The sequence below is a fragment of the Argopecten irradians genome, chromosome 14, assembly GCF_041381155.1.
Source record: "Argopecten irradians isolate NY chromosome 14, Ai_NY, whole genome shotgun sequence".
Lineage (NCBI taxonomy): Eukaryota > Metazoa > Mollusca > Bivalvia > Pectinida > Pectinidae > Argopecten > Argopecten irradians.
Window position 1 is genome coordinate 8,045,834 of NC_091147.1, and position 20,405 is coordinate 8,066,238.

The window sequence follows — 20,405 nt, forward strand, 5'->3', positions numbered from 1 at the left end:
TTTACATTTTCGACTTCTGCAGAAGCAATTTCAATGAAATTTTGCACAAACCTTCTAGGGCATAAGGCCAATGAAAATTGTGAATTATATGGTCCCCACAACCAGGGGGCTGTGGGAGGGCCAAAAGGGGTAAAATTGACTAAATTTCAAAACTCTTCTCCACTCACAGATGTGGTGGAACCAAATACTCTTCATAGATAGAAAGGTCTTAAGGCCCTTCATAAAGATTGTAAATTATATGACCCTGGGGTCTCTCGTTTCCCCCTGGGAAGGGGGTTAAGTTTACTATAGTTTATATAGGGAAAACATATTTTTGAGCATAATTTGATCATTTGATAAAGGAAATTAGTCAAATTTTGTCAAAATTATCAGTGTAAGATGGCCATTGAATCTTTTAAACCAAAATTTTCCATGACTGACCTCCAGGGGCCTTAGTGGCGGGGTCAAAAGGGGTCAAGTAGGCTAAGACTTCAAAAATCTTCTTCTGAAATTCTCGAAATGGTAGAATCAAATACTCTTTATAGATGGAAAGGTCTTAAGGTCCTTTCCAAAAATTGAATTATATGACCCTGGGGTCTCACGTTTCCCCTTGGGGAATCTGTCAAGTTTACTTTAGTTTATATATGAAAAACACATTTTATATGAACATTATGTGCTCAATTTTCATAGGAAATGAGTCAAACTTGATAAAAATTATTAGCCTGAGATATAGTTTTATAACATCCATGTCAGTCCTCGCTGACCCCCTGTGGGACCAGAGGGGCGGGGCCTAACAGGACCAAAATGACTAAAAATTTCAAAAAATCTTCTGAGTTCAAAGGTTTGATGGAAGCAAATACTCTTCATAGATTAAAAAGTGTAATTTTCAAAATCACTAACCGACGTCAAGGGCCACAAACTCAGGTGACCGTTTAGGCCCATGGGCCTCTTGTTTCTATAAGATTCTCTTGGCCATGACTCACGCACTCGAGGTTTTTGTGCAACTTTATAAATATCCAAAAGAAAGAAATACTTCTAATATGCTATCCAAACTGCTTCGATCAGAACACTAGATGTGCATAATAATCTTAGGCACGATAACAACAATAAACAAGGGGTAAGGCCGGGCAGTCACTCCTGAAAATGTTACAAAGGTTATGGTAATATTAAAACCATTTTCTGAGGGGTAACAGGTGGTCATTTTGTCCTGTGTATGAAGACCATTTTTCTGGCTCCTTTGGGTGGTCTATATTGACAAATTTGACTTTATTTTAGAAGACATTAATGTGAAAGTACAAAAACTAAGTTATTTGTCTTCTTACTTCTTATCTCGCGTTGTTTTTAAGAACAAACCAAATATCACAAAGAGTTCTCTTGCCACATAAGCTTCGCCATTCGCTGGAATTTGTTCCCTTTGCTTTGTTTCACTGGCGGAATAAAACAACGGAAAGTAACTTTGATAAATCAGCGTGAATCCGTATTTAGAGACTAGCTCTAGTGAAGTAGACCCAAAATATTCCCGAGGCAAAATATGAAGTCAAATTATTTTCTCAGATTAAGAATGATTAAAGAAAAAGTATGCTTATAATAACTCTTGTTATTAATAGCTTTATAGAAAGTTAACAGGCAACAAGAGCGAATTTTACTGTGTAAAAAAGTAAACAATGTCGGTAAACTCTGTCGCGTGACGTTGTACTATAGTGATCAATTACTGTGTGGTAATTAGGGCGACGCCAAGAAAGATTAAATGAGCTGCCTCATGAGATTTAATATTTATATAGATATTCACATTGCTTTACACGTGATAAAACAGCATAATATAAAAACCAAGCTTATAATATTTTGGACTCTATAAAATCATAAAACTCTTCTACATGTTTAACATTAAAGACCGTTTTATGATGACTAGCACTTATGTTTCTACTGCATCAGATATAAACGAAGCACAAATGTAATCCGTCATCAAATAAGATTCAATGTGACTGGCTGTCAACTTCCATATATCACATTTTGCATTTACATTTTGAACCTAAAAGTTGTTGAGTTTTAAGATCATCGCAAATATGATTGAAAGCAATATCTACAGTGATGTTATTTGATCATGAGATTTGTCAGTTTTTTCGAAAATTTTCCTGAGTAGCGAAGATGTAACTGTACACTTCAATACATAATGGAGCATCATTATATGTTTGATCCGGTCTCACTGGCTGTTTGAAAAGCAGAACAAAGCTAGTTTGCATTGTTGGTGATTTGATGCTGGAGAGTTAATCAGCCAATGGCTATGTCTTATGTGTTTTAGCCATCTTCTGTGCCATTTGATTCCTTTCTCTCAGACTCATTTAAAAGCAGCGCGGCATACTCGCCTTTAGACTATATTGAAGCGGTTTTCATCAGCCTATATCTACCCCCAATCTACTCACCTGATCGACCAGAAAGGTAAGCTTGGGCTATTCCCTATTCTCTCTTTCTTACTGTTTAAAGATGCTCCGCCATCCACAGAGTATAATTGATACTCGTCATCCTAACTATAATTGGTGTATTATAGCCATGTATTATTATGTCTTATTAACAAAAAAAATAAGGTTTTTGGCTTTTGGTGGATTACTTAAAGATACTCCACCGCTGACAAATGGTATTTTTTCACTGTTAAAAACAGGAGGAGCCGATTTAGTATTTTTCTTCAGTTACTAAAGTTACCTACTTTACACCATTACCACCGTTAAAAAGTTTGAGCTTCTAATTTTGATGCAAGTTAAAAAAAAAATAATAATAATTAATTGCATCCCGAAAAAATTCCATGACACTATATCCTATATAGAATGAAGTACTGACTGCGCATGCACCAAACGCGAAATAAATTATTTTATTTTATTTTTTGTTTTTATTATGCATATGCATATATATAGACACAATTAAACACCAATTACTGTTCAAAGGGAAGAATATCATTTATGCTCTGTCGATGGTGGAACATCTTTAATTCCATATGAAGTATAGTGCGATGGGCATTTTATATAATTTCATCTTGAAGTAAAATTAGAACTACAAATTTTTTCAATGGTGGTAATGGTAACTTTTGAAACAGGAAAGTTAATAATTCGTCTGATTCTGTGTTTATAGAAAAAGAAATGTCGTTCATTAGCGGTGGAGCATCTGATATATATTTTGACGTTCCATTCCTGGATAACAATTTCTCAAAATATTTGTGGGCAGAAATATTTATGATTCATACTTCCCCCACTGTATCCAATATTAAATACAATACATGGAATAATTTTTGTGATCGCCGATTCCACATAGTCGCGATAACAACATTTTTTTATAGATGATCAACCACCGACAGAGCATAAGCAATATGCATGATTTAGAAAAAAATTATCGTGTAATTAATACAAAAATACAAATACATTATTTATTTTGCTTTTGTTGTCTCGGCAATCAGTACCTCATTACACATAGGGCAGCGAGTGTCATGATTTTTTCTGGATTCAATAAATTATTTTAAATACAGTTATACTTTTACTACTGGCAAAACATAATATTTTGTTCGCTCTTGTTTTTGTTACAAATTACCTTTCAGCCCATGCAAAACCGGATTGAAGTGTTATACATTAAAGAAAAAAGGGATTGTCTTTACATTATAAGGTTAAGTTGTGCTTTCAAATGGTCTATCGGATCAAATCCTGTCCTTTTACCGTTTAACTCACCCCTGTTTATCGTCGAGTGACATTGCGGTGTCGAATAACAAGGAAATGTGCCCTGTGTGATGCAACTATGTCAGATCAACGCCTCCGCTCTAAGCAAACATTGAAGCCGAAGTGATGATTAGAATACTATATAAAACTCAATGAATATCGATTTACCTTTACAGGTACTAAATCACTAGATTTACATAGATTTCTTAGGGTTTTTGACTTCCTACAAACGTTCTTATACCTGAAATTAGAAAGTTTTCAAAATTACAACATTTTATTTGAAATAATGGAAATGTTTATCAACGTTAAAACATCGCCAAACACATCAAGAAACTGTATCTGTCGGCGCACTGGCTGTTTATAACGGATAGAGCCGAGTGCATTTTTTGAGTTCGAAATCGGGGTCGCTGAAAATTTCATCCGACTAATGGATATAGATATAGTAACACCACTAAGAGGCCGCTTATATTTTATCGTTTATATTGGCTTGATTAAGTGGGGGAGGGGGCGCAGGTCCTCAATATTTGGGTACCAGCCCCACACCGCCTTCTCGCCACGCACCGACAGGAAGAGTTTAATTCTTTAATTCAACACACAACCAGTGGCGTCGCTAAAAGGAAATAAATGAATAGGCAAATTGCCATGCGAGCGCCGAAGGTGCGATATTTTGGTGTTTGGCTGGGGGGAGGTCCGAGAGTCTCTTACGAGAAAAAATATTACAATTTAGAATGGCTAAGATGAGTTTTGATGAGTTTACGAGCGCCGAAGGTCTACGCGGGAATTTGGTGCTTGAGGTGTCCAGGGGTCTCCCTCGGGAAAAAAATACGATTTAGAATTTTACGATGCATTTTGATGAATGTTGGAGCGCCCAAGGCACGATATTTTGGTGTTTGAGGGGGTCCGAGGGTCTCCCCGGGTAAAATATTACGATTTATAATGGCTCTGATGAGTTTTACAATGTACTTTACTGATTTAAAAGCGTTTCTTAACATGATTTCATTTAAAGTTACCTGCATTTAAAAATAATACTTGTGAATGTCATCATTATGCAACTCTGCTCGATCTAAACATACCGGCTTCACATCGGCACATTGTTGTGTAATACAAAATAATAATGAATTAATTGTCTTGCCAAGTCATATAAACAAATGAATCTTTTAAGATAATTTTTTTAAAATGGTACGTAGAATCCCTTGATTGACATTTAGTCTAGTTCATGTGTATTGAATTTTTACTGTTAAACGTTTCAAAATTATATGCATACATGACCGTTTAAGGAAATGCGCCACGCAGCGGAAAATTGTCTAAAATAAAGTACGAAAATGTGGAGGAGGACCTTTTTTGTTTCAAATGTGCAATGTTAGGACATTTTAGTCGGCGAAAATGGGGGGGGGGGGAGGGGGGGGGGGCAAAAAGACATGTCCTGGGGAACGGGGAGGCGATTGCCACCCACCCCCACCCCCACCCCCACCGACCACTCCAACACCCCCACCCCCGCTTCCTACGCCCCTGTATCTACATTGCCAAATAAAACAGCATACGTTCTATCAAGCTTTAGAGTATTTGATAGAAATATGACAAGAAGTGAGTGGTATTTTCACCCGTTAATTATTTATATATTATACATGAATACAGGTGTACATGTACATTATTAAGCAAACGTAAACATAAGTCTACAATGTATATGTAAGATACATTTTTGCTTTAAATACATTAAAATACACATCAAATTTAAATATATAGTTAGGCTGGTTTTTTTAGTATATCAGATGGAAAAATGTTATATAACTAATGACATGTAGGGAAATGTCAATTAGACAGATAGAGACTATAACTAGGAATATACAAATACATAGGGGATGTCCATTAGACGGATAGACATTATAACTAAAGATATATAGGGAATTTCCATTATCTCTGTGTCTCATTTTCAACTTTATATATTGTGTATTTTTTATATTGTAAATGTCATCTTGTCTATGTAATTTGAATGTTTTAATTTTTTTTGGAACGGGCTTTATATAAGTTGTACAATTTGTGCCCAATTCCATTGCACATTTGGCAATAAAATATGTTTAAATAATAAAAAACTAGGGCTATATAAGGAATGTCCATTAGACGGATAAAGACTATAACTAGAGATATATAGGGAATGCCAATGATATACAATATATAGGGAATGTCAAATATTTATACAAATATGAAAGAAATACACGTACTGTACTTACTTAGTCCGCTAAACATGTCTATATTATTAGTTTTTCCCCATTTTTTTCCTTATTATAAACTCTATTTACGAGACAAAAAAAGCCTAATAATATTGGGAGGTTTAGCGGACTAGTACCTAATATCATGACAAATGAAAATAAAAAAGGTAGAAGCAGTGTAAAACCATATAATACAAGGACATACATGTAGTCATTCAGATCCCCCGCCAATGGAGATATCAAAGCTGAAGTAAGTTTGATTGTGGAGACTTATGTGTATGAAAAAAAAAACAGGAAAAAGGAAGTTTAGCTTAAGAAAGATGGAGTATAATTCAAGTAGAGCGGGGCTGCAATTGTTGAATCAGGTATACAGCCTTGACATTTATATTAGACTATATACACAAAGATGGGTGGAGTTTTGTAAAGTAACATTTATCATTTACCATGATATTTTCAGCAATGTTTCCATGGTAACGGAAAAAGTGCAAAAAATGAAAACCTAAAAATAGCAAAAGGTACTACTAGACCATAAAAAGAATGTGTCTATGAAGTTTCGTGGAAATATCTCTGCTGGTTATAGAGTTATGCTCCGGAAATGAACCTGCTACAAAAATATGATATTTTCAGCAATATTTCTATGGTTACAGAAAAAAGCACAAAAAGTGATAACCTAAAAATAGTAAAAGGCACTACTAGACCATAAGAACAATGTGTCTATGAAGTTTCATGGAAATATCTCTGCTGGTTTTAGAGTTGTGCTCCGGAAACGATTCTTACACAAAAATCTGCCATTTTCAGCAATGTTTCCATGGTTACAGAAAAAAGTACAAAAAGTGAAAACCTAAAAATAGCAAAAGGCACTACTAGACTAAAAAAGAATGTGCCTATGGAGTTCCGTGCATATATCTCAACCGGTTTTCCAGTTATGCTGCGGAAACGAACCTGGTACAAAAATATGATATTTTCAGCAATGTTTCCATGGTTACAGAAAAAGTGCAAAAAATGAAAACCTAAAAATAGCAAAAGGCACTACTAGACCATAAGAACAATGTGTCTATGAAGTTTTATGGAAATATCTCTGCTGGTTTTAGAGTTGTGCTCCGGAAACGATTCTTACACAAAAATCTGCCATTTTCAGCAATGTTTCAATGGTTACAGAAAAAGTACAAAAAGTGAAAACCTTAAAATAGCAAAAGGCACTACTAGACCATAAGATCAATGTGTCTATGAAGTTTCGTGGAAATATCTCTTCTGGTTTTAGAGTTATGCTCCAGAAACGAACCTGGTACAAAAATATGATATTTTCAGCAATGTTTCCATGGTTACGGAAAAAATGGAAAAAATGAAAACCTAAAAATAGCAAAAGGCACTACTAGACCATAAGACCAATGTGTGTATGAAGTTTCGTGGAAATATCTCTACTGGTTTTAGAGTTATGCTCCGGAAACCATTCGTACGGACGGACAGACGGACGGACGGAACCCATTTGTATATCCCCCGCCAACTTTGTTGGGCGGGGGATAAAAATGAAAACTCTTCTTTATGGCTGCAAAAACCTGTACAATATAGGATTATTTACAATTAGAAACTCTTCACAAAACTTCAGCATACGTTTCAACGTTCATTAGATTTAACACAGTAATCAGGAACCTGTAGTCGATAAATTTGCGTTTTCAGTCGAAAGCAGATATGTCCATTAGACAGATGAGATTTCCTTCGATCGGATGTTTTGAATGTTCACGCATCGTGCATGCACAAAGGGATTGTTTACACTCGTCGAAAGATAAAAATATGAAATAGTGACTAGGCCGTTCCTATTTATTTTCAGTTTCTCTCCATTTTGAACAAAATGGTTATACAAACTTTTAAATTTTGTTATTAACACAAAGTACACAACTTTTACAATTATTTTCAGTTCCATAATTCTTTTTATCTTTTATTACATGATTTTAATCGATTTAGTCCCTTTAATCAGTTGTTGAACTTGTATCAAGGCTCTCCATTTTGAATCAAAGCGGGAGACAAATGTATCACACACTTTTGACATAGTTTTTGGCGGACAATGTCCTTACGTATATCGTTGTAGACTTGTACAAGGCCAGATCTAGATATAATAGCAAAACTTAAAAAAAAATAAAAAAATGAATTTGCTTCAATTGAAATAGAAGGAATGAATCTTGCTTTGGTTCATTCCTTGGGGTGATGAATTTGGTTCCTATTGTAACCAAATCAACATATCCTCGCAGTTCATTCAGTTTGTTTCAAGAAGGACTCTATTCATCACGCCATGAAACCGACCAAAGCAGCGTTCACTCGAAAATAACTAAATTTACAGCAAATATTTTTACAGAATTACTTTTACACACGGTAAAATTACCCAGAATGCAATAAGTTATTGTTTGGTGTGTTGGTTGAAGTGTATTACATAAGAAAAATGTTGTGAAGAAACTGTCTTTTGAGGTTGTCTTGGAGCTGCACAGAAGCATTTTCGGCTCACATAGGATTTTTTTTCCAGGATAACGAAAATGTTTTCTTAACTATATGTTAAACTATATGATGGCCGCCCCTTAATGTTTCTGACAGATGTTTTTTTATGACGGCCGCCATTAAATTATCCCACGGTCGCGAAATAAAACTTCTTCGTTCTCCTGAAATTTATTTCCCTATGTGAGCCTAATAGTAGAGCAGAGAACAAACCAAAAGACATTTTGTTTAGTTTGAGGTACCATTGCTTCCTAGACGACATGCATTTTAGCCCACCATCAGATGGTGGGCTATTCAAATCGCTTTTTGTTCGTGGTCCGTCGTCTGTCCGTACGTCTGTTAACATTTCTTGTTATCGCTATTTCTCAAAAAGTTATAAAGGAATCGTCCTCAAATTTCACATGTAGGTTCCTCTAGGGCCTTAGTTGTGCATGTTGTGCTTTGGGACCGATCGGTGAACAAGATGACTGCCCGGATGGCCGCCAGGTAGCCATCTTGGGTTTGATTGTTAAAGTTTGTTATCGCTATTTCAGAAAGTATTGAAGGGATCTGTCTCAAATTTCATTTGTATGTTCTTCTAGGGCCCTAGTTGTGCACATTGTCTTTTGGGATCGATTGGTCAACAAGATGACCGACCAGCAGACATCTTGGATTTTGATAATTACTGCTATTTCTCAGAAATTAATGAAGGGATCTCTCTCAAATTCCATACGTAGGTTCCCCTTGGGCCCTAGCTGTGCATATTGTATTTTGTAACTGATTGGTCAACATGATGGTCATACGTAGGTTCCCTAAGGCCTTAGTTCATAATGCCTTTTGGAACTGATCGGTCAACAAGATGGTCAACCGGCCGCCATCTTGGATTTTATCATTGAAGTTTGTTTCGGCTATTTCATAGAAAGCAGTGAAGAGATCTGTCTCAAATTGTATCTGTAGTAAGAGCGCAGCTCTCTGCGCGGCCGAAGGCCGCGTAGAGCTAAGCTCTACTAACCATAACACGTGTGTGAGCATATAGATTCCAATACATTCCATCACCCCTTGGACTTTGAAATTGTGTCCCGCGGGAAAAGTCTCGCGCCTCCATGTAGGCAGCCATGTTTTAATTCTCGTTATCAGCACGACGAGATTTGAAATATCTGTACTAGACTAAATGTGTTATCAGTATACGCTTTAAAACTATTGTAAGTAGATTTAATTTACACATGTACAAGAACAACGCAATAAATGTACTGGTCCAATATATACTGTGTATGTTCCAAAGCGCAAGGCACCGTCAGTAGTGACGTCACAAAACCTGACGCCAAAGATGACGGCACAGATTCGCGCGTATTTTTGATAGCATGGCAAGTTGCCAAGTTTTCTCTGCATCTGATAAAAACAAGATTGAAGCATATTGAACTATATTCTAAATATCGATAGTATGTGCATGGCAGTGAAATATCTTATTGTTAATCTCGTAGAAAAAATAGACAGTATGAAGTTATGATGTTATAATCTTTTACAGGTAGCTGCGCTCTTCTGAGGCTTTGCCTTAAATTCATATTATGTTTAAAAAAGTTTGAAAAATGAATTAAACCCCGACTGCTATAGAACAATCTTCTATCAAGCCTTTTTAACCTGCTTGTATCAACCTTTGGAATTAACTCCCAGAAGACACACGGAATAATAGTATCTTACCTAGGTCTTTCAAGTGGACAGGGATATCTAAGCCCGAGTAAAAGATTGTTCATCGCGCCATTATCACAGGAACGTCGTTATGCGTCAAAATTGAGGACGTCATCAACAATGCACGTCGCGGTGATGCCGCATGTACTGGTGATATAACGTAATTGTCTTGTAACATCCTGTTACATAGAGTTATCTTATCCTTAGCAGCCAGGGGAAATTCTTGTGAAGTACAAGAGAATAATGAATCTATTAAAATCCTTACGATGCATTTGAACATAGACCTAATACAAAAAGGATCAAGAAAATGTGTTCCATAATACGTATAATAAAGGGCGTGAATTCCTAATTGTCATTTACACTGTAATCTAGGTTATTTTTGAGGGACTTAATTTCACTTTTTATGCCAAACAACTTGCCAAACAACTTTTTTCATTATAATGTAATTTTGCGATCTAAACTTATTATATATGACTTGCATTTATAACAATTTAGTGAATTCGTGAATCATGTTCGCGATTTTCTACCAGCCACATATTACGCGAAAATTAATAGTACGCGATAATCAGTTGGTTTGCAGTAACTATCCTTAACATTCATTTTTATTTATTTCAGCAGAGGTATGGCGGATAGGAATATCAGCATTTCAACAGTATGGTCTAATGAAAGTGCCACAATCAACAATGCTACTAACAAAGACGGCGATGTATTCAGTGAGCTGGAGTTTTACTTCCATGGGATTATCTGGCCAGTTGCATCCTCCCTGGGTCTCATAGGCAACGGCTTATCATCAATAATACTGATTCAGCTGTCGAAGAGCTCGTTCTATCTTTACCTAGCCATGCTTGCACTTTCAGATGTGGCAGCTTTGGCTTTCGGGTTGTCTGTATTCCTGAATGAGGTGACGTCTGAGGTCCCCCTACAAATCATCTGCTCACCAATTGAGGCATGTTTACGAACATTTTCTCATTTATCCTCCTGGATAACGGTGTTAGTGACAGTCGATCGCTACATCGCTGTTTGTCATTCGTTTAAAGTCCAACAGTACTGCACTAGAAAACGCGCGCTGATATCCACCGGCGTTGCGTTTCTGGTTTTAATCGTCATCAATTTCCCCATCGTATGCCTCGAATGGGACGACTCTTACACATCATGTATGGTACCCGAGTTTGCCAACGATTACTGCTTCAAATATGGCTTCTACACTGATATATCGGTTTATGTTCTCATTCCAACCTGCTTGATAAGTGTACTGAACATCTTCATTATCAGGTCTATCTATCACTCAGCCAGCAGACGACAAGATATGGTGGCGGGAAATGTAACCAACGTTCCGGCGACAACCAATATAAAGCACGCAACGATGAAAACAGTCACCATATTGTTCACAGTCTCTGCTTTCTTCATCCTCTGTTTCCTGCCATTCTTAGCCATATCGTTGTTCGCAATCTTCAAGAACGAAAACTGGGACGGCGTCCAGAAGCTGATACCGATTCCCTTTTTTATGTCATATATCGGAGTGACAGTGAACCACTCTTTCAATTTCGTATTGTATGGTCTGTCTGGTAAAATGTTTCGAAAAAGGTGCATTGAAGGATTTTCCTTCTGGCGTTGTTTTCGTAGGTAGATCTGAAAAATGAAAGTCACATATATCTAGAATAGCGTGTATGGGGGCACTCTGCACAAACAAGGCCATACATGAGGAAGGTATGTATATATATGGGAGTGCCCAAAATAAACAAGGTCATATGAGAATGTTGTTTGTGGGGCTACCTCAACAGAAAAAAAAATGTTTAACGACGATGGGCCAAAGGCAAGGAGTATAGACATGCCAATTTTATTGGCACCTCGTTCCTATTAGAAGTTGTTGTTTTTGCATCAAAATGTCCATATTGTAGTTTCATCGGAAAGATCAGTCGGAAGATGCAAAGATTGAACTTTACTGTAATGTTTTTAGTTGTAAAATTGTATTATTTATGACGCCTGTTCTGTTTTGTCATGGGATGTTGTTTTGTAAATTTATGATATAGGTGTATATAATAAAACAAAATCAAATAAAGGCTTAAAGTGTATTTGTCATTTATGAAAAGAAGAACATAGCCTTTTATAATTAGCTAAAAATAGATCTTAAAATGGCAGTGTGTTCACAACATAAAACACACTGTCGTATGCAATGTCACCATGTGTTAAACTGCTTAAATTAGGGCCTCTGTGTCTTTTGCTGCAGCTACAACGATCATTCCTACCATCTAAACACCATTATGTGCTTAAATGGAAAGTGATATTATGTTTTGAATCAACACCAACAATCAAAGATGTAATAATGGAAAACATTATGCATTTATTTTTTTTTCCTGTGTAAAAACACAATCTTAGTGTTTGGTCTAAATCATTTTCCGATGACAGCGATATTCTGAATATTGTCAAAATAATAGGTAATCGTAAATGTGTGCATCCGTATACAACGCAGAATATACATTTTCTAAGTTGCAAAATAATACACACTCTGATGAAGTAAATCCCATAGGACAACAAATCACTGTTTTAATTTCTCTTTCTGAACTGATATTACTTTTTTAATTGCATAGAGCATTGAAAATATGTTTTTAGCCAACATCATCACATGGTGGGCTATTCAAATCGCCCTGCGTCCGTGGTCCGTCCGTAAACAATGCTTGTTATCACTATTTCTAAAAAAACTGCTGCAGGGATTTTGTTCAAACTTCACATGGAGGGTCCCCTTGGTCCATATTTGTGCCATACAGATTTTGTGGCTGATCGAAAAAACAAGATGGCCGCCAGGCAGCCATCTTTGATTTTGGCAGTTGAAGTTTGTTATCGATATTTCTTGAGATCTACTGAAGGGATTTTGTTCAAACTTCACATGGAGGTTACCCTTGGTCTCTAGTTGTGCCATACAGATTTTGAGGCTGATCGCAAAAACAAGATGGCCGCCAGGCAGCCATCTTTGATTTTGGCAGTTGAAGTTTGTTATCGATATTTCTTAAGAACTACTGAACGGATTTTGTTCAAACTTCACATGGAGGTTACCCTTGGTCCCTAGTTGTGCCATACAGATTTTGAGGCTGATCGGAAAAATAAGATGGCCGCCAGGCAGCCATCTTTGATTTTGGCAGTTGAAGTTTGTTATCGATATTTCTTGAGAACTACTGAAGGTATTTTGTTCAAACTTCACATGGAGGTTACCCTTGGTCTCTAGTTGTGCCATACGGGCGGCCATCTTGGATTTTGATAGGTAAGGTTTTATATCCCTATTTCTTAAAAAGTGCTGAAGGGATCTTTCTCAAATTTAATTTGTAGGTTCCCCTAGGGCCGTAGTTGTGCATATTGCATTTTTGGACCAATCGGTGAACAAGATGGCCGCCATCTTGGATTTTGTGATAACTTATTTTAAAAAATAATTTGTTAATTCGTTGTGAGAGAGTTAGGGACGCATGCGCAAACGTTTGTCCACCCGCAAACGTCGCCTTTTTCCTGTCACTCCTGTCACCAGTCAACCCCGAGCAACTGGTTCCCTGGTAAGTGTCCTGCATATGATTGTAATTGATATTTATGTCTGTACATAGTCCATCATATTTTCATGTAGAATTCTGTATAAATGTTCTGCCTGCATGAAACGTGTACATGTATATATTATTTGCAGGCTCCTTCTACCGCCCAATAGAATCAACTGGTGAACGAACCTTGATTCGAGACGTTGGTCAATTTCACACAACGGCTACACAAATATAGCACAAACAGTCTCATTTTACTCTAAATTCATACGAAACATTATATTCCGTCTTTGCATTTTACAGAGTTAGTTCCCTTTCGGTTAGATAGCGAATGTTACGTCATGATTTTGTGAGCGCAATTCACGTTTTTCTCCGAAAAGTGTGAGTTACGCTTGCAAACACACGACGTCACAATCAATACCTACCCGTAAGGGAAAATCACTCTGTAATATGCAAAAAGGGAATAGAGTACAATCATTATTTTGTGCTGTATAAACACAAAAACGATGAAAATATGCCGCCAATGATTAAACTTTGACATAGTCAAACCTATCAAAAGTTTAGTTTCGAAACAACATCGATATTAATGCAATGTCTTTAATCAACAACTAATATGGTTAGTTTGGAACCAACACCAATTCAATATCTCCAATAAAAGATGAAAGTGTCGATCATTTCCTTGGCGATATATATTTATTATACCGATAAAATTAAAATAAGTCCATGAATGTGTTATATTCATGTTCAAGAAGATTAAAATACTCATATAAAAATATTTGTCGGAAATGTTGCTAAATCCTTCCATGGGGTTATGTTCTCCTGGTTATGTCTCTCAATGGTAATATGCCCCATCTTTCTACCGGGTGAAATATCTTACCTATTCAATGTTAAGTTTTATCCGATCAGACCATTCTAAATGAAGTTGAGGTACAATAACATGTGGTCTTACTTATTCAATGTTATATATTGATCATGTTTTATCCAATCAGAACATTCTAAATGAAGCCGAGGTACAATAATGTGTGTCGCGACTGTGTGTTCGCGACTTTGTGAATTTCACGAGATAGGGCTAATCCGCGAATTCAGCGAAATTAAAGGTACTAAATCATTAGATTTACATAGATTTCTTAGGGTTTTGACTAACTACAAACGTTCTTATACCTGAAAGTAGAGTGTTTTCAAAATTACAACATTTTATTCGAAATATTGGCAATGTTTATCAACGTTAAAATATCGCCAAACACAACAAGAAACTGAATCTGTCGGCCTTGGCTGTTTATGACGGAAAGAACAGAGTGCATCTTTGAGTTCGAAATCGGGGTCACTTATGGATATAGATGTAATAACACCACTAAGAGACAACTTATAGTTTATCGGTTTCATTGTCCTGATTAAGTGTAATAGCCGATACATTTACAGCATATCTCAGTGGCGTAGAGGCAAAGGTCCTCAATATTTGAAACTCAACTCCCCTTTCTCGCCCCGCACCCACAGGAGGAGATTAATAATTTTATTCAACACACAACCATATTTACTTTATAAACTTTTTTTCATATATCGTTAAATAGAATTTTTGTACACATTTATAGACAGTGGCGTCGCTAAAAGGAAATTAATGAATACGCAAATTGCCATGCGAGCGCCGAAGGTGCGATATTTTGGTGTTTGAGGGGCCGAGAGCCTCCTACGGTAAAAAATATTACGATTTAGAATGGCTAAGATGAGCTTTACGATGCATTTTAATGATTTAAAAGCAAAAATGGGGGGAGGGGCAAAAAGATATGTTTGCCACCGTCCTGGGGAACGATGAGGCAATTGCCACCCCAACCCCAACCCCCTTTTAATACATAACAAGAGGCCAAGGGCCTTAACGGTCATCTGACTATCTTGGCAATAATCATATAGGGCATTAATTAGATTTAGTGTCATGGTAGCCATCTTGGATTTCGGATCAACCAAAAAAATAACAACACTTTGTCGGGACCATGTCGGGATCATTTTATGCAAGTTTCACCCTATCGCACCTGTAGAACTTGAGAAGAAGTTCGAAATGTGTTTTCAAGATGGCGTCTGTGGGGGCCATCTTGGATTTCGGATCAACCCGAAAAATAACAACACTTTGTCGGGACCATGTTAGGATCATTTCATGATATTTTCAGCCAAATCGCACCGGTAGAATTTGAGAAGAATTTTAAAATGTGTTTTCAAGATGGCGGCTGTGGCGGCCATATTGGATTTCGGATCGACCCGAAAAATTAAAAAAAATTGTCGAGACCATGTCAGGATCATTTCATGCAAGTTTCAGCTAAATTGCACCGGTAGAACTTGAGAAGAAGTTAAAATTGTGTTTTCAAGATGGTGGCTGTGGCGACAATTTGGGATTTCGGATCGACCCGAAAAATAAGAACACTTTGTCGGGACCATGTCAGGATCATTTCAGGCAAGTTTCAGCCAAATCACACTGGTAGAACTTGAGAAGAAGTTCAAAATGTGAAACGTTAACGCACGGCGGACGGCGGACTGCGACGGACGAAACATGACTACAGGTCATCCTGACCCTTCGGTGCAGATGACCTAAAAATACACATAAAATTTAGATATATAGTTCGGCTGATTTTTCAAGTAAATCAGATGGAAAAGGTTATACAAATGTATAACTATTAACTAGTGACATATAGGGGAATGTCAATTAAACGGATAGAGACTATAACTAGGTATATATAGGGAATGTCCATTAGACGGATATATGTTATAGTTAGGGCTATATGAGGAATGTCCATTAGACGGATAAAGACTATAACTAGAGATATATAGGGAATGCCCATTAGACGGATAGACATTATAACTAAGGATATACAATGTATAGGGAATGTCAAATATTGTTATAATGATAAAAAGAAAACAGAACTTACTTAGTCCGCTAAACATGCCTATATTATTAGTTTTTTTTCTCTCCTTTTTTTCCTTATCATAAATTCTATATATGAGGTCAAAAATTTAAAAGCCTAATAGTATTGGCAGGTTTAGCGGACTAGTACCTAATATCATGACAAATGAAAATAACATAATGGTAGAAGCAAGTATAAAACCATATTATATAATGAAAACTCTTCTTTATGGCTGTAAAACATGTGCAGTATAGGATTGTTTACACTAAGAAACTGTTCAAAATATTCTGCACACGTTTCAACGTTTATAAAATTTAACACAGTAATCAGGAACTTGAAGTCGATAATTTTGTGTTTTCAGTCGATAGCAGATATGTCCATTAGACAGATGAGATTTCCTTCGATCGGATGTTTTGAATGTTCACGCTTCGCGCATGCACATAGGAATTATTTACTCTCGCAGAAAGATAATAATATGAAATAGTGACTAGGTCGTTTCTATTTATTTTCAGTTTTTCTCCATTTTGAACAAAATGGTTATACAAACTTTTAAAATTTGTTATGAACACAAAGTACACAACTTTAACATATATGTTTAGTTCTATAATTCTTTTACTATAAACAATATATACGGCCTGCTTTGCTGGGAATCGATATGCACTTACCTTCTCTGTTTATTTTGTTCTCACTTTACCAATATTTACGATCCCCGCATGTTCGCACGGAAATTAACATCATTCCGGCGCTGATTCTACCTTGTTTTTGTATGTTTTAATTATTACTGGTCAACTGTGGATATATCTTCCTGCTTGTTCCTATAATTGGGGTATTCCTAATTATTTCGTGATACGTTCTAGGATTACGGCTGTGATCATGACTGTTTTCGTGTGTTTTCTTTAAAACCCACACAAGTATTATTTCACAAGGTTAATTCTTAGTTTGTTAGCCTTTTAAACTTCAAAACATTTTACCTGTTGAGTTTTTCATTTCGTCAGGGTTTTAGGCTAATCAAACATGACGGCGTATTTAAACAAATTTATGTGTCATGTGGATCACATCGGGGCTTGCAACATTGGGATCACATCGGGGGCTTGTAAGCAATGGGGTGTAATAAATTCTACAAAAACGGAGTGGAGGCTTGGTATGATTATTCGTTCTACCTTCTGAGAAGCTTGTTATCCACTGAACTTTGTTTGAAAACCTGTATTCACGTACTTATTGACTAAGCGTTAAATCCCTAGTCGTACAAAAATAGAGTTTTATACTTTTGTAAGTAATTCAATTTTGTAATAAATGTCCCATAAATTGTGTTACACTTTTAAAGTTTAATATTATTTTCATTTTTAGTAGATCATTCTGAAACTTGGACATCACAATGCCATTACTGTTTTTATTTAATTTTATATTAATGTAAATATATATTACCACAATGTTCATTGTTGCCATAGCAACGGTTTTTATGGAGCTTAACATTTTCACAAAATGTGATCTAGGTGACGTCCGTTCTGCTTCACTACAGTCGCAACCCTTGTCTTGAAGTTTGCAAGAACTGTAGCGAACATGTCTCTCGGAATGTAGTTTATTTCTCTTTTGATTGCTTTTTTGAATTCATCAGTATTTGTTTGCCTTGGTGTATACACTCTTTCCTTCAGGTAGCCCCACAGAAAGAATTCCAGAGGGCTAAGGTCTGGGGAATGAGGTGGCCATACAAACTGGGTCTTGTAAGAAATATACCGATACGTGAAATGTTATTCGAGCCACTCGATGACACAGCGAGTTAAATATGGTGTTGTACTATCCTGTTTGAACCATACTGAGTTGATATCTCTCACTTTTCGTTTCAAAGCAGGTAGCTTTCTGAATTTATAGAGGCAGTATTGCCTTCAGCATGAAATATGGACAGATATTTCCCGAGGAGTCATGTGGCTGCCGAGAGATCCAGTTTGCAAATTAAAGTCTATTATTAATATCTGATTGTTTCAAATGCTGCATAATACTAACCTTGTTATGGCTTTAATTTCAAATCAAATTGAAGCATGCGGTATACACTCATCCGGCTAACTGTTCAAGTACGATGTCTAGTCCGACTTAAGCACATTCGAAGATAAATGGCCAATTATTTCCACACCGGAAACAGTAACAGCCATTCGCAGGACACCACAACACATGATTGGGAAACGAATTTATCACCGCATCTGTAACATGCGACATTCGCCCATCCTGATTGTTACTGTCATGAAAAAACGTAATTCTGGCGAGTTCCAAATTTGGCGAACCCAGCCTTGGTTTGCTTTCCAGTCTGTGTGTTTCTGATGATCCTTTGGGAAATGTCACTTGGCAGTAGAGGTTATAGGATCTTGTGCGTAACTCGTCTTACACAAATAAATGTGGCAAGTTACTCCGGATATATCACACCAATTTATCACAACGGAATTTCCGGTAGTTGTAATATTTTCCTTGTCCTGGTATAAAAATCCAAAGACGTTGATTAGTTGTTCAAATACGAATTTATTAAATCACTTTTCTATGAGTCGGAAGGCGATTTCGGAGTGTCCGAAAATCGACCCGTAGAGACCGAGCTCTAGATCCTAACTGATGACAAATTATGAGACATGGAATTAAAAGTTACAATTGATACAATGGGTGACACCTGGCATGTATATGACTCTATTAAGGCTGGTCGGTACTCGGACAGGTGAGATAATTAGCTTATCTGTTGTCTGAGTCGTAAGTGTCATAGTACTAGCTATAGTAAGACACAGTTTGGATAATTAACTTCAAAGGGTAAGATGAGCTATAAAAACACAATGAATAAATTACAATTAACCATATGTTATATATAGAGTAATTAACTGAAAACAGACGTGAATAGTTACATGTACAAAATATAGCTTTAAAATATCATGTCACAAGAAGAAAATAAAATTAAGAAAGTTTGTGGAAATCAAATTAAATAATACTGAATTAGAATGTTAACCAATGTTCAAAAGATTACATAATGTAGCACTTATATATCATAAAATTCTCCCATTACTGCTGGTGTTAACGCTAATCCACATGAGCGTCAATGTTTTACATTATTGCACACATTTTTAGGCCACCAGTATTTCCGATTCCTTGCATCACAAACAAAACCAATGACGTCCATTATTTTATCTAATCAAAAACCTCTGAATGTATGCCTTTATATTCTAAAATATTTTTAAACAATGACGTACAGATAAAAAAGTATCATTTTAAAAGTGTAACATAATTGATGCGACACCCTGTAGAAACAATAAAAATATACTCCAGGAAAAACAAGTAAAAACGGCGAAATATGGACACCCGCTCTATGTGTTACGGTATCATAGGCCTTCTAATAGTCCATGTACACACAGGCCACTTCAAATCCTTTATGTTTACCGAGTAGCCTCTGCACATTTATTCTATTCAATTCTTCTAAGAAGTTGATTCAGTGATATAACACTAAAAATGGGCAATAGTTCCACTATACAAAAAGAACAACACGAATATACATTGTACCCCCGTCTCTAAAAACATGCACCACACAAAACACACCACATACATGAGAGGCCGTCCTTACATGACCCTGGCTGTTAATAGGACGTTAATTTAATCAAACAAACAAAATCTTAGAAGTTAATCTTCCCGATATGAATCCGTATTGCCGTGACACAATAGATTTGGCGGGTCTCGGCCAGAACCTAGAGCCTTCCTCACAGGGACGAACGCTCATCTGAAGGCTAAAGTGACGTGCGGTGTGTCAAAGGAGACGTTAGGAAGTAGAACGTTGGTTGGAATGAAGAGAAAAAGATAAGATCCTAAATGTAGTCGCCTTTTACGATCATGCAATAGGGGCAGCAGGTACTATACTAATGTACTCACTGCAGAGCCGGACCCCATTTATACTATAAAAACGTCCTCACTGCAGAGCCGGACCCCATTTATACTTTACTAAAAACGCCCTCA

General features: G+C 36.5%; 1 protein-coding gene across 1 annotated transcript; it reads left to right on the forward strand.

Moving 5' to 3' along the window:
• The first annotated feature begins 10,652 nt into the window (after positions 1 to 10,652).
• LOC138307015 (probable G-protein coupled receptor 139) lies at positions 10,653 to 11,657 on the forward strand. The gene has a single exon (XM_069247641.1). It carries the CDS (start codon positions 10,653 to 10,655, stop codon positions 11,655 to 11,657), a length of 1,005 nt encoding a protein of 334 aa, XP_069103742.1.
• Positions 11,658 to 20,405: the final 8,748 nt, after the last annotated feature.